At 51.9% G+C, this 15,480-nt stretch overlaps 1 protein-coding gene across 24 annotated transcripts in view; it reads left to right on the plus strand.

The window, feature by feature from the left end:
* Positions 1–15,480, plus strand: part of PPFIBP2 (PPFIA binding protein 2) — a 150,839-nt gene that overhangs the window by 126,224 nt on the left and 9,135 nt on the right. For 16 of the 24 annotated variants that reach the window (XM_044379463.3, XM_057316943.1, XM_048217484.2 and 13 more), the window contains 11 exons: positions 689–721; positions 1,119–1,260; positions 1,891–2,019; positions 8,378–8,528; positions 8,836–8,947; positions 9,177–9,265; positions 9,572–9,694; positions 10,871–10,996; positions 11,302–11,490; positions 12,792–12,968; positions 15,210–15,275. In XM_044379463.3, the coding sequence (XP_044235398.2) occupies positions 689–721; positions 1,119–1,260; positions 1,891–2,019; positions 8,378–8,528; positions 8,836–8,947; positions 9,177–9,265; positions 9,572–9,694; positions 10,871–10,996; positions 11,302–11,490; positions 12,792–12,968; positions 15,210–15,275 (1,337 nt within the window). Of the gene's footprint in view, positions 1–688; positions 722–1,118; positions 1,261–1,890; positions 2,020–8,377; positions 8,529–8,835; positions 8,948–9,176; positions 9,266–9,571; positions 9,695–10,870; positions 10,997–11,301; positions 11,491–12,791; positions 13,537–15,209; positions 15,276–15,480 lie in introns of those variants that run through there. The other 8 variants (XM_057316938.1, XM_048217485.2, XM_057316950.1 and 5 more) reach the window with 4 other exon arrangements.

Genomic DNA, 15,480 nt, shown 5'->3' on the forward strand with positions numbered 1-15,480 from the left:
CTAGTGGGCAAGGATGTCCATCCCCAGGGACCCTTTTGGTACTTAGGGCCTGGAACCGTGGAGGTGTTTGCTGCTTTTCATGCAGAGTAGGCCATTTTCCTCAACAACAACAGATCGGTAGAGCTTAGGAGGGAATGTTCTGGTCCCTGCAGAGCTCTCCCTACCCCCCTCCTCATCCCTGGTAGTTCCGAGCCGGCCCGTGGGTTGGCTTCTGCCCTTGGCCAGTTCTGCCTCTGGCTGCGAGAACTCTAGAGAAGCTCTTCAATGAGTCTGTCCTAGTAACACTGAGACTCTGGACTTGCAACAGCTTCAGACCATTCTAGTCCGATCTAAGGGAGCCTTGGTACCCACACGAGAGCAGCATGTGGCCCAGGCTATCAGCCCCTGCCGCTCTCCCTCCCTCTCCCTACGTGTGTGTGGATGCCTCAGCCTGCCAGGAAGCGGCCCCAGGAGTATTTGGCCCCCTCACGTGAGGCCGCCTCTCCCCACACTGACCCTGTGGGCCAAGTTAGTCACCGTTTCCCCACCCCTTCTTTTCTCGTGGGATTATTTTTCTTTCTGTTTGAGTTTTTCTCTCTTGCTCGATGACTCTTTTGTTTATTTCTTTGCTTCCCTATAACTCTGTTGGGCTGGACTTTGGCCTCTCTTGCTTCTTCATGTGGCTTCTCTGCTTCTTGATTGCCTGGAGATCGTGGCCGGAGTGTCAGTGCCCCCGTGTTAGGTACTGTACCCTTCCAGGTGAGGTGGGGAGTGAGATGCCCTTGTTTCCCTTCCCAGACACCCTCCCCTTCTGGAACATTCAGCCACATCCGCCTCCTGCCTGCATCCCTGCATCTCCCTTGGGAGAAGGAGGAAGCTCCTTGTTGGAGTTACCTGCAAGCACTTGAAGACATTAGTTCACCCCGATTGGGAGCCTTATCCCGTCCCCTCCTCAGAGAGAGAGGCTGGAGTGTGCCTGAGCCCCCTGCTGGTCTCTGCGATGAAGGTGTAACGTTCTGCCCAGCAGGCAGAGCATACTTTCCCACTCCCACTGAAGGATGGCCCTGGCCTGGGGATGAGGTTTCGAAGGTCGTGTTCCTTCCTGTCCTTCACACACCATTCCATTCTTTCCATCTCAGGGGAGACAGAGAGTGGTTGGGACGACACTGCCGTGGCCAACGACCTCTCATCCACGTCATCGGGCACTGACTCAAGCCCCCAGTCTCCCCTGACTCCAGATGGTAAACGGAGCCCCAAAGGCATCAGGAAGTTCTGGGGAAAGTAAGTTGGTGGTGGTGATCATAATTGTGTTGCTTAGAATTGATACTCTTCTTGACCGGGCAAAGAACCACATAGCCCCCTGTTTAATTAGATGTTGGAACAGCAGTAGAAACAGAACGGCCGTTAGAGGGAAGAATTTGAGTTCTGTCCGAGGGCCCAGAGGAGGAGAGCACTAACCCAGCAGTTGCCTTAACCTGCCCTTCGTTCCAGGCGTCACTCCTTCCCACGAGCCCCGAGCACATTCTCTGCAGCTTACACCACATGCACTTTGGGAGAGACACACAGATGAGACCAACTTCTCCCTTCCGAGGGGTCAGTCTGTGTCTGAAGAAAGACTTGCTGGCCCCACTGACCCAGTCTGTGACATGCGGCAGAAACGGGCCTCCTACCCCACATCACTCCTCACTTGGACCCCACAGGGCGTGCCCCAAATCCCAGAGGCAGAATGAGAATGGAGACTTGGGTCTGGGGAGGTGTCACGGGCCGTGATCCTTGACCTGTGGGAGGCCCCGGGCAGCAGTGCCGTGGGGAGTCCGGGGGTCCAGCTGGTGTGGCCTGCGTAGGGGATGGTCTCTGCCTACGTGCTCCCAGCTGCCCCCTGACAGTCTCCACGGACTCCTCTCCACACAGAATCCGAAGAACTCAGTCCGGGAACTTCAACACCGATGCCCCAGGAATGGCAGAGTTTCGACGAGGTGGGCTCCGGGCGACAGCAGGGCCGAGGCTCTCTAGGACCAGAGACCCCAAGGGTCAGAAATGGTAAGGCTCCCTCCACTCCATAGACCGAGAACTTCCCTCCTGGGAGCCAGGAGCCCCTAGTGCGGAGCTTCTCCCCCTTTCCCAGGCACACTGAGGTAAAGGCCAGAGGCTCCGACAAGCTGCTGTGGGTGGTGGGCCCTCTGGCCTCCCTGGGGACCTCAGCAGCTCGCACGCATGCGGTCGTTCTCAGAAGCTGGGCACGCTGGATGGAGAAGCTCTGGTGCGAATCATAGACCTGAGTTGTTAGCGGCGAGCCCTAAACCAAGTTCTGTCACTTCTCTGTGCCTCAGTTTCCTCATTTGTGAAGTGAGGAGTCAAAAGAAGTATTTTATTAAAGTTCTCATGAGGACTACATCGCTACCACCCATCTAACCCAGGCATCAGCAGGCTGCCACTTCACGGGTCGACCTCCTCCAGTAAATGCGAAGAAGGGCATTGTCCCCCACCACCCGAGCAGGCCACGCTGCCATTTTGCCTCCTAAGACAGGGCACCAAACTTTGCTGAAGGGTGTTAGCTGAAGGGGGTGGCAGAGGGTATATGCCATGGGAACCACTATGGGAACTTTTGCAGGAGTCTCCCTTCATGCCCGAACGAAAAAGCATGAAAAGAAGTTAAACTTTTCTGGACCGCCCTGTCTGCACCAGTAGACACTCTCCAGTTCCTAGCTCTGCCCCCTTTCCTTAGGCCGCCCTATTCTCAGAAAGCGTGCCTGCCTCAGGCCTGCGCGGGCCAAAGAGTACTCCTGTGTTTTGAAAAATCCCTTTCCATGTCCTCTGATGCTCTGTTCCCATCAGACAATTTCCACAGAATATTACCTCCAGGAACTATCTCTGAAGTCTGAGTTACTCAGCCAAAATCAGGCTTCTGGGGGCCTCTGGTAGCCTTTGTCAGGATTGGATTGCGACATTTTCAATCTAACCCAGCAGTGGAAAGTAACGGTTAAGTCTCTTATATTTAATCCCTCTGAGACCGCCGTCTGCCCAGGGCCAAGCGCAGGTAGTGAGTAAGATATGCACAGCTCAGATAACAATCCTTAGAAACGGTGCAGTGGAGACGAGAGAAGCACGTTTCCCCGAAGCATCCTCTTGTTGGTGGACCTTCCCCACCCCCCAGAAAGGGAACCCATGGAAGCCCACTCCCCTTCCCCACCCCGCGACCCCCGGGGTTCTAGGCTTTCTTGGGTTCGAGACACGGGGCCTTTCCAGATCCACTTGCGCTTTGATGGGCGTCCTCAGATGTACTCTCCAGATGCCGTGCAGAGAGATGTGAGGATCGTAGGCTTCTGTACCTGCTGTCTGGGGACCGAGGCGTTGGCGTTACAAATGTAAATGGTCAGTACGCGGTCGCCTGGGGAGGCAGGAGAATCTAAGGACATGGTCTGAGAAGGCAGAGACCCATTCAGAGCCGTTAAAAAGTGAGCCAGAGAAAGCTTCCATATTCTGCCAGAACGTTCTAATTTGATAGCCATTTTTTCAATTTAGACTTAAACGTTTCTGATTTTTCAGACATGGAAAAAAATCTACAGTAAGCTTGCGTGATTAATCGCAGCTCCCATTCTGACGATTTCTTTAGCGTTGTTTGAGTGGCAGGGGTGTAAGAACGTTCTCTAAGACCCTTCGGCGTTTTTCCTTAGTGCAGGACCGCATGGTTAGGACGCCCGGCCAGCCATTCTGGGATAGGCTAACCAAAGTCAGGAGCTTCTCAGCTGAAGGGAAAACTGCCTTTCCAGCCACAGGGCTGCCTCGTGTGAGTGTCTTTGTGCTTTGTTAACCATAACAAGGACGAGGAAGAGAGAGAAGGCCGTCCTGAGGAACTGGCTGCTATTATGCTAACGGTGCTTGTGGTAAGGCCCTGCGTTGGCTGGTAGAAAAGAAAGGTCTTTATTACTCATCAGCAGAAATTTGATATAAAGTAATGTCCTCTGGTATTTATAGATGTTTCGGTATAGCCTTAGAAAGTCTCGTCACCAGTATCGCTGTAGCAGAAGTACTTGGTTACGGAAAGTCTCCAGCCCCAGTCTCTCTCTTTTTTTCTAACAAAATATTTCTTTTTAAAATAATCATATTTGATAATGACATTTCCTATGACTCTTCTCTGAGGTTTATAGAACAAATTTTATTGTATTTTTTTTCTCTCCAATAAAGTTTTACTGATTTCCGTTCCAGTCGGCTCTGCTTCACAGAGTGCCTGTCACACCCACAAAAAATGACATTTTATTGTTAATTTAGTTTGCAGATGTTTGTCTTTTTTTTTTTTGTGAATTGTCTGCATTTTTTGCCCATTTTTGTTGTCTGTCTTACAGACTTCTCTCTGCTATGTATCAACACATGAAGCTATGTCTAATAATTGTGATAAATTATGTTTTAGGCTTGTTGCAGAATTTTACTTTATTCTGTGACACTTGGACATATGGAATTTTTATGTTTATGTATAACGAGGTTCATGAACTTTTTCCTCTGTGGTTTCGTTCATGTTAAATTTGTTCAGTGATTTTTTAAAAAAACGGTGTCTGAATCCTCTATTTGGGGATTTATTTTGGTATGTGGCAAGAAGTATTTTGATTTTCCCAAGAAAAAGCAGTAGTGTATATAATGTTGAAATCAGGCCGACTCGATGACCTGGCTGGATCTCATCTCTGTGCAGAGATGATTTCTGCATTGGCCTCCTGAGTCCGCCGTCCTACGGGACTGTAGCTTTATGAGGGTCTCCAGTCAGACTCTTTCATCGCGTTTCTCCCGTATTCATGGTGTCATAGTTCATCTTGAACGTGAGAAGGTCTAAGCTTCGAGGTCCTTTTCTTGCACCTGGGTGTCTTCTAGGATCTAGAGAGAGTCCAGTCAATGTGCCAACAAAGCCGTGTGTTTTGCAAAACTTTCCCAAGTAAGGTATTTTAACACAACTAGTTTTTGACTGCTGACTCTTTACTCCAACCTTCCCTCCGTCTACACACTGCCTTCTGCCAGATGATGTTGGAGCAGCATGGGCATTTGGGGGATCTGGCTAAGGGGAAGTTGAGTTTTGGGTCTCCATTTAGTTTGGATTTGTTGGGATGTGCTGATGTGGTGTGCACTCACTTCACGTTTAGTTGACTAGCTGTCCCGTGTAAAAATGGCTCCCAGGATTCCTGCTACCTCCCAATGTGCCAGTCCACCCAGCACTCTGATACAAAGACACTGAATTGGCAATCATGTCCCAGTATGAACGTGTCCGTTGGCTCTCAGTATCAGAAGTATGGGGTAGTGGAAAAGAAACATTGCAGATGTATTCACAGAAGCTATTCTGTGAAAATTTTTTCCAGTCATTAGACCTGCAAAATCCCAGGCAAGGGATTTGGTTCTCCTGGATGGTTAGTCAAAACAGAAGTGCTGTCTAGTCAGAAATGCACTTACTGATGAAGTGTATCCAATTACGGATGCACCACATGCTCTCCCTCTTTCATGGAGATGGTATATCTGATCATCTCTTACATCATTTTCACCGCAGTTTGGAAAGATGCTTTGGAGCGCGTCAGTAAAGCAAGTGATTTGGCTGTGCCCGAAGGGTACCTTCTCTAACCTCTCTAAATTGCTTAATTGCGTGTTCAACTGAGGGGGACCCCAGAACTGAGAGAACCTAGTGGGGTCAGGGGCGTGGAGAAGCAGGGTCTGCCACTGTGGGGACAACGCAGGTGTAGGAGGATAGAGACCATTTACAAAGAAGGACATGGGAATTCTGTCGAAGGTGAGCACCAGCGCTTGGAAGGTTTCGAAAAGGTGTACAAGAGTGAGGTTTTCAAATCATGAACTCAAAAACACATTTTTCCTTCAGAACTGAAATACCCCTCTGATATATTGAATATATATTTTTTGCCAATTTCCAGAAATAAGAAAAGGAGTGAAATCAAAAGCTAATAGAATGTGAAATAAAAATGATAAAATGAACATTTGAAATTGAAAGTATTCTGGCATTAAGAACAGACAACCAGGGTGCCTAGTCAGCGTTGTTGGTTAAGCGTCTGTCTTCAGCTCAGGTCGTGATCCTGGGGTCCTGGGATCCAGTCCCCCTTTAGGCTCCCTGCTCAGTGAGGAGTCTGCTTCTCCCTCTGCCCCCCCCCACTCTCATGCGTGCTCTATCTTTCTCTATCTCAAATAAATAAATAAAAGATCTTAAAAAAAAGAACAGACAAACCGTAAGAGACTTTTAACTATAGGAAACAAACTGAGGGTTGCTGGAGGAGAGGTGGGTAGGGAGATGAGGTAACTGGGTGGTGGGCGTTAAAGAGGCACTTGATGTAATGAGCATTGGTGTTACGTGCAGCTGATGAAATGACTAAACTCTACCTCTGAAACTAATAATGCACCATATGTTAATTGATTTAAAAAATGAGTATCTCAAAAAAAAAAAAGAATAAACAAAAAAAATTCTAGGTCATATCAAAAGCAGTAATTCATTAAAAGCAAAAGATAAATTACAAACAAAAATAGTGAATAGGTCCCTAGATTAATGTTCATATACAGTGAATCATATGAACACACTGGAAAAAGCTGAAAATTTCTTCATTTAACATGATGTAACGCATCAGCAAAGATAACAGACTTGTAGTAGGAATTTATAAAAATATTTTTAGATTTTGTGATGTTTTTCAGTTTGTTTAAATTTGTAATCTTTTGTGATTTCTCATTCTAAATATTTGTTCCTAAGTCCATATTCAAATTTTGTACTTTTCTTAAGGAGGTCCTCCCATTTTCCAAGTTCTAGGTCTCACAAAACCTGGAGCGATACCCATGGCTCATTACTCCATGTGGCCAGCACTTACCCCAGGACACCTAGAATCAGGCTTGCTTGTTCTTTTCTTTTTTAAAAAAATATTTATTTATTTATTTTACATTCTAATCACTGACATTTTATTTTTTAATTAAAATGCAATTAATTAACATATACTATATTATTGGTTTCAGGGGTAGAGGGCAGTGTAGACTCATGCTTTCTTGTCATTCTAGTCTTTTAATGCCTTCACCTTAAGAACAACTCAACCAGGCATTCCAGAACAATTTTTTAACCAGCATGTTAGGGGTACTTTCCCGGAAGGAACCTTACAGACGGTCTAGTTTTCTACATTCCATAAATCCTGGTTTGTTTTTTCTTCCAATGAACATAAAGCTGCTTTGTCAACCTCCCCCCATCTCAGACTCCATGGAGGTTTCGAGTGTGCCATTATATTCACACTTAAATGAAAAATTTATGTCTTTAAGAACTGATGGCTTTGTAACACCCAGTCATCCTGTCTAGGAACATGATCTCGCTCCTGACTTATTCATGACTTGATGTTGCACGGTTACGTGTTATCGTCACCACCTCCCCCTGCATGCCCGCATCCCCGCACACATGTACATAAGACCGAGGCATTGCTTGTGAAACAACTTTTTTTTTTCCTTAAGATTTTATTTATTTATTTGACAGAGAGGCAGCGAGAGAGGGAACACAAGCAGGGGGAGTGGGAGAGGGGAAGCAGGCTTCCTGCTGAGCAGGGAGCCCGATGCGGGGCTCAATCCCAGAATGCTGGGATCATGACCTGAGCCGAAGTCAGATGCTTAACAACTGAGCCACCCAGACACCCCTGTGAAACAACTTTAATTCTAGTTGCTATGAATGAGATTTTTAAATTATTGTAACAAAAATGTTAGTCTGTGTGCTGTTGATTTTCTAAGTCATATAAATATGACACGCATGTGTTATAAGTAGCCACCTTCCTGGGTTCTGTTGGGATTTCCAGGTGGACAGGCACGTCATCTGAGAAGAGTAGCTGTCTTTTACCTTCTAGCTGCCTTTTTCTCTCTTCTTATACTGGCTGTACTCTTAGACCCATGTTATTAGTCCTGATAAAAATACTCTTTTTATTGACTTTCATGGGAATGTCCCTAGTGCTTCATTAATAAAGCATTAGCTGTTTAGAAGAGGTTTTTTTTTTAATGTTAGAGAACGGACCCTGTTTTCCTAGTTTTCTAAGCATTTCCCTAAAGATAGTGTCGATCCATAAAAATCTTGTTGATAATATAATCATCCTCGTAACGTGTCACGATTCTGGGCTCGTGGCACATGTGCCTCGTAAGCGGACCGACGGCACATAGACACAGCCTCCTGAGGACCCCATGACAGGCCCGTGCTCACAGTCCCTGCAGAGTCGAAATTCACACCAGGTGTTACCACAGGCAACTCTAGAGTCCACTGCACATGCGTGTTGTAGGGACTTTTGTGTAGCTACATCCCGTGATGGGGATGGTTTAAAATACAGTTCCCTTTCCCGTGAGGCTCCGTTGTGCTCAGATGCAGCCTCGAGCTCTCCCACTAACAGGGCCATGCCGTTTTCCCGCTCCCCAGTGACGCCAGCGCCCCCTTTGGCCAGTGGAGCACCGAGCGCGTGTGTGCGTGGCTGGAAGACTTCGGTCTGGGCCAGTACGTGATCTTTGCCCGGCAGTGGGTGACTTCCGGCCACACTTTACTGTCAGCTACCCCCCAGGACATGGAAAAGGTAGGGACTGAGCCCCGGGAAGGAGGTTCCCCTTTCTCCTCAAACCAATGTCTGGGGAGGTGAGGCCCCACTTCTCCTTCCCTTGCCCTTACACGCACGCGCGCACGCGCACACACACACACACAAGGGGGCGTGCAGGAGGCCAAGATGTCCTCTGTGACTGCAGGTTGATCCCAGGGCACTGTGCAGGGGTCCACTGACACCCCACACACACACACAAGATGGACTGTCTCCACCCAGACATGGCGCCCTCCGAGGGTCAAGCTGCCAGCAGGAAGTTCACATCTGTCTTATCTTTCAATTGCAGGAGTTGGGAATTAAGCAACCTCTGCACAGGAAGAAGCTGATTTTAGCCGTGAAAGCCATCAACACCAAGCAGGAGGAGAAGTCGGCCCTGCTGGACCACATCTGGGTGACACGTAAGGACGGGCCGTGTATAGCCTGTCTCTGGCGGCTGCTAAGGGTAGATGGCACTGGCCTGGGAGCGCGTGCCTCAGAGCCTGCGCGCTCGTTGGGAAAGGCGATGGGGGAATTCCTTACGGGGAGTACAGCTGGGTCTGCAAGAGGATCATTCGTTGCTTTTTATCTGCATTCACAGTCTCCCATTCGCGCGAGCCCGAGCACACCTGTTCCTTCTGGTTTCTGCAGGTTGGCTCGATGACATTGGCTTACCGCAATACAAAGACCAGTTTCACGAGTCCCGAGTGGACGGGCGAATGCTGCAGTACCTAACTGTGGTGAGGGTTTTCCCTTTCAGTGTCGCCTGTCCCTGCGAGCCCAGCTCAGGTATCCCCCCGGTGCTTATTCTAAACTCGATTCCACCTCCTCCCTCCTATCCCTGAGGTCTCTAAGTGGTATTGTTGGTCACGCAAGAGGTCCGAGGTAGCAGCATAGGAACCACCGTGCTAAGAGAAGCTGCTGGCGTGTCCATGAGCACCTTCTGAGATGCGCTAGACTTGTCTGTGTGTGGTCTGGGAAGGAGTCTTAAGGGTCTTAGTCACCTTGGAAGTTCTGGTTTATCGACACAAACTTTTCTCTTCCAGAATGATCTCCTCTTCTTGAAAGTCACCAGCCAACTACATCATCTCAGCATCAAATGTGCCATTCATGTGCTGCATGTCAACAAGTTCAACCCCCACTGCCTACACCGGCGGCCAGCCGACGAGGTGAGGGCCGGACGGTACCTAGCCTGGTAGCCCTGTGTCAGGACACCTGCAGGATGAGGTGTGAGAAAGCGAGAATGACCTCAGCACAACATGGCTGCCTTCTGAACCCGGGTGCTGGGGATTCTTTCCTTTGCTAGTGCCTCACGGTGCCCCAGACGCCCCCCGTTTGCCTGCATTTTGTGTCCCACCACAGAACACTAGTCCTCTAAGCTCTCACCACTCTCGGGGAGACCCATGTTCGGGCCAGAGGCGGCAACAACAAGTCTTTGAAAGCCATCACAGTGATCAAAGATGAAGAGCAGGTGGTGCAAAGGAGAAGGAGGGGGAAGCAGAACGGAAAGGTGGGGTCAAAGTAGAGAGAGGCGAGGAGAGCCCATCCGGAACCAGACATTTCAGACCTCCGTACTTGTGGCCACAAAATTAGCTGACCTCTAGTCCCAGGCGCACGGGATCGTGAGCCAGTTTTGCTAGAGAAGAAAGAGTGTAGGTACACACCGCAGCCCACGTCCTGGAGAAGTGCCTGGTCATGTGTTGCGTGCCGCGGAGCTCTTGCTGGGCCCTGAAGCTAAAGGTTTGTCAGTCACACCCTGTCTCCCGTATTCCTAGGAACTAAGTGTAACGGTGCTGTAAGATTAACTCCTCTTCCTGAGGGATTAAAAACTCCTGCCTCCTCCTTCCATTTCATGTTCTCCCTATTGAGCAAATAAGTTTTGAAATCCTTCTTTGTGTCACACACGGCGCTGAGCATTTTGATGACTAGATGGCACTTAGGTGTAAGCGTCTTCATGCGTGTTCCCCTAAAACATTTGGCCGCAGCCCGGAGATCTCTTGTCTGTAGAACACTTGACTTGTAAACGATAGTCCTCTTTCAAGTTCTGTTGAATCACTGAATGAATGACTCTGTGCCCTCATTGACTAGTCCCAGCCAGAGAACTGGGGAGTCACAGGGTTCTGGAATCAGACATTTCAGTGGAAAAGACCTTGCAAGATTCTGTGAGAACTCTATGTCTTGGAAACCAGGAAGGCTCTCGGGAGGCTGGGCTGGCTGCCTGGCCCTGTGGGCATGAGGGCCGTCTTCCGGTCGGGCATCGGGCAGGCTGATTCCCAGGGGCTGGCCCCACGGGAGACCACAGGTAGGACCTATTCGACCTAACTTTCTCCCTCTCCCTCTCATAGAGTAACCTTTCTCCTTCCGAAGTTGTGCAGTGGTCCAACCACAGGGTGATGGAGTGGTTGCGATCTGTGGACCTGGCAGAGTACGCACCCAACCTTCGCGGGAGTGGTGTCCACGGAGGCCTCATCGTGAGTGGCTCTTTAGACTAGCCCACCTGTTTCGTGTAAACCGGGGTGGACCCAGGGAGACAGCCTTATCCAGGAAGCCACCGCTTTCTGCTGGTCTATGAAAATGAGGTCAGTCAGTCAGTGTGTTAGCATCTACTCGGAGCCAGGCCCTGTGCCGGGTAAACAGAGGGGAGTGGGATACAGGACAAGTGGGTGAGCATCCACCCCTCTCTGGAGACACCCCTCAGCCCATGAGGGCCTGTTTCTCAGTGCCCCCTCCTGGAGCCATCTGTGGTCCTCACCAGGTGGTCTCTGTTGTTTCTTAGATCCTGGAGCCACGCTTCACTGGGGACACCCTAGCTATGCTTCTCAATATTCCACCACAAAAGACGCTCCTCAGACGCCACCTAACCACCAAATTCAATGCCCTGATTGGTCCTGAGGCTGAGCAGGAAAAGCGAGAGAAAATGGCCTCACCGGCTTACACACCACTGACCACCACAGCCAAAGTCCGGGTGAGTTGCCAGGCCCTTCCCGGGGTGGCCACAGGGGACTGCCTTCTGGCATGCCTGTCGTGCTGCAGCGGGCCCGGAGCCAAGCCAGCAAGGGCCCTGGGGCACACGGATGAGGAGGCTGTCTCAGGTCCTGTCCTCAGAGATTGGTCTCCTCGTCTGTCCTTGCTCAGCCAGTTCCCTGCCGTACCTGAGTCTAAGGAAGAGAGTATTCTTTTTTTTTTTTTTTTAAGATTTTATAAATTAATTTGACAGAGAGAGAGACAGCCAGAGAGAGAGGGAACACAAGCAGGGGGAGTGGGAGAGGAAGAAGCAGACTTCCAGTGGGGGAGCCTGATGTGGGGCTGGATCCCAGAACGCTGGGATCACACCCTGAGCCAATGGCAGATGCTTAAGGACTGAGCCACCCAGGCGCCCCGAGAGTAGAGTTTTCTGCACACAGACAGACACCACATCCAGGAAGCACTGCTCTCGGGCAGCTAGCGTCTGTCCTCTGTCCCAATGCCACCTTGAGTCATCTTGCAAGCAGATCTGACTTCATGATTCTGAGTTCCCTTCAGCCAGGCTCATCCGTGGGCCGCCCTGCCGTGGGGGTCTTCGTCAGAACTGTCCTGCCCCCCCAGGGAGTGCTCCGATGGCCTTGTGCTGGGGACGCGGCCGGTGCACAGCTGTCCAGGGGTCCCGAGGTTGTGTGAGCAGCAGCAGCACTCAGTGGGGCTCTCTGAACCCCACAGAGCCTGTGAGGAACTGCCTGAGCCACACTGTCCTCCTCAGACTGCGGGCCCCCACACACAGTGTCCCCAGCAGTGCAGGGATGCCTAGGTCTAGCTGCAGTTCACGCACAGACCGCCGTCCCCAAGGGAGCGGGATCACGCATGTGTCTGGGGAGGCCAGCAGATACAGTGCCGAGAGAAGCCTGAACAAGCAGGAGGGGCCGCCTAGGGCTCCCGGTGCGGCCTCCCCGGGGAACGAGGCGCTGCGAGCCGCCATGCGTGAGGCAGGTCCTCCACCTCGGCTCCCTCGAGAAGTTCCCGGTCTCCCCTGGGGAAAGCACAACGTCACTCGTGGGCCAGCAGGGCCTGAGTTTCTCATACACAGTCTCGGAGGAGCAAGATACTCTCTCCTTGCTCAAGCTTATTTATCTGTTGGCCTTTCCCTAGCCAGGAGCTCTATTTTGTTGAGAATTTTTCCAGACGTCGTTTGCCTTCTTCCTCTGCTCATGGGCCCGCTCCTACATTGTGAGTCCTGTCTGCACACCGATTTGATAATCCCCTTCTCCTAATCTTGCATTTATTGTGTTTTAGCCAAGGAAACTAGGATTTTCGCATTTTGGAAACATAAGAAAAAAGAAATTCGATGAGTCGACGGACTACATTTGCCCCATGGAGTCCAGTGACAGTGCTGGTGACAGTCACAGGGCCTACAGTGGCTGCCAGGGCCTCAGCCCCCTCGATACACCTGAACTGGACGGGCTGGACCAGGTGGGACAGATTAGCTGATGGCCTTGCTACCTGTCCTCTCTGTGCACCCTGAGAGCTTCATCGTAACACCGCGTGTGTCCCCATAGAGCTGCACCTCACCCCCCACCCCTGTGCATGCCTCACAGAGAACGTTCCGGCTGCTGTGTACCCCAGGCCAGTCTCTCTCTGAACTCTGGGGGTGGCCAGGGTGTGAACTGGCACTTCTGCTAAGGGGCCAGGCTTTGGGGACTGTTGCCAAAGATGGACGTGGGAGGAAAGACACAAAGGTGCTTGTACTTCTGTAGTCATTCTTAGTGGCCGTCTTCAGCACCGGTGGAAACACACGACCCTGGACACGGGTCCAGAGACCACGGACGATCCCCAGAGGCTCGGCTCTCAGGCCCCTCTGCTGGGCTCCCATTGAAGGGCAATGTCAAATGCCTTAGGCCTGTGGCCACAGAGTCGTGGCTGAGATCCCAGGGATGGCAGCAGGGACTCCTGCCGCAGTGACAGCGTAACTGTTGTGCCTTACCCACAGAGGTGGTCACTTCTTTCTGGTAATAAAGACAATATTTATGTAGAAAGCAAACAGCGCCGCATACCTTTAACCTTTAACCTCACTGGGCGGGGAAGAGAGCTGGGCACAGCTGGAGATGGAGTCCTGCGTGTTGCCCAGCGTGGCAGCGGGTGGCCCTGAGCCGGTGCTCAGCCAGGGGCGCACTCGGCATTTGCCAAGTGTGGTGGACAAGGGGGCTGGAGCGGGGAGGGACCCTGTAGCCTTCCGAGAAGGTCTGTGGCCTCTTCGCTTCAGGCTCCACCTCCCTTTGTGACGCTGTGGGGAACCTGGTGCTCACTGACTGTCCATCACATCTGTCGTGCAGACCCCAGAGTCGGCTTCCGCTTCAGCAGCGTGAGCCCCCTAGGGGGGAGGGGGAGACAAGAAAGCGGCCTCGTGGAACCCGCCTCTGTTCTTTGTGTGGTTTGTTAGCCTCTCTGCTGTTGACCTGCCTGGGCCCATAACCGTTGTGGGGGCTGGTCTGTGTGTTGGCAGAATGGGACCAGCCCTGGCCTCCTGATTTAGAGGCTGGCTAACTGATAATGGCTCTTCCACATGGGCCTTGTCTGGACGAGGACTGGCGGGAGAGACACATCTCGCCAGTCTGGGTTCCTGCTCATGAGATTCCAGTTTGCCCAGGGCAGGGTTTGGCCCTACTGGGTCCCCTGGGCGTCATCTGCAAAATAACAGCGGCCTCGTAACCGTCTGGCGGCAGGGGCAGGGCTTGATGGCCCCATTGAGGGCACTCTGATTCTGTCCCAGGCGGAGGCAATGCTCTGATTTGCTTCTTAAACTACCAGCAGCCCCAGGGAGGGCCAATAACCCTAGGCCGTGACCTCCTGGGACCCCTGAAGTCAGCCAGTGAGAACTGGACGAGTGCTCCAGCTGGCACGGCTGGTGCTTGGTCCCAGTACCCTGGACACTGAACGACAGTGCTTCTCGGGGGCTGGTAGCTGGGCATGGCTGTCGTCGAGCTCACGGGCAGGCTTTGTGCCTGATTTCCTATAGTGTCCTGGGGAGAGCGTCTCTGCATGCACCTGTTTTTAAACCCCGCATGAATAACATCACTGCATTTCTCTGTGGCCTCAAGCAGGGCCTGTGTCCCTTTGTGGGCCTCAGTTTTCCCACCTGGAAAATGTGGGATGATAGTTGAAGCCCTCTGAGGATGCTTCTAAATCTACAGTGTCTACGCGGGCTTAGGGAAGAGGGAGCAGACCAGCATTACGTGAGGAGGAGGGGAGGCGAGGGAGGCTGCTGGCAGTGAGGAAGCTTGTGAGCCGCTCCCGGGGGTGCCCACCCGCACCGACACCGGGGCGGCAGCATGTGGGGTCCTGTTGTCTCCGGAAGTTGTCGGTGTATTCAGCATGCTGAGGCCCTCGTCCCTGCCGCTTCCTGCTCCTAGAAATAGCTGGAGCACGGAGCACGTGTGGCAGGGCTGCTTCTGAGGGGCCGTGTGTGCCCATCTCGCGTGCACCCTAGTGTCGGCGCCAGGACGGGCCTCGGGAGAGCGCGCACACGGCCGCGCGGGATGCTGGAAGCTCCGGCCTTCCCAAGGACACGAACAGCATGTGTGCTGTGCAGCTGTCCCTCCTCAGGGCCTGAGCCCCCTCCTCGGCCGCTCCCCCAGGACAGGCCTTGCATGCCTCCCTGTGAATCACAAGCTGAGTCCGTCCACGTGTGCTGACCAGACTGTGCCCGTTTTACAGATGGCCCCTTCGGAAGGTGCTGTGACGCAGATAGGGCTCCTCTCCCAAGACATTCACCGCCTCACGGTAGGATTCTGACCCTGTCTCCACAGTAGGCCAGGTGCCGGGGTGGCCCCACGAGTTTGGCGGCATGACACCCATGGCCTGAGACCTCCCCCCACCCCCTGCCAATCCCAAGCCTGTGTCCTGGCCTCTGCTAGGAATTCGAAGGATGGTGCCGAGCACTGTGGCCTGAGCAGGAGCCAGCCCTCCGTGGGCCTGCTGCTGAGCC

This window comes from Ursus arctos, unplaced genomic scaffold (genome assembly GCF_023065955.2).
Source record: "Ursus arctos isolate Adak ecotype North America unplaced genomic scaffold, UrsArc2.0 scaffold_22, whole genome shotgun sequence".
Lineage (NCBI taxonomy): Eukaryota > Metazoa > Chordata > Mammalia > Carnivora > Ursidae > Ursus > Ursus arctos.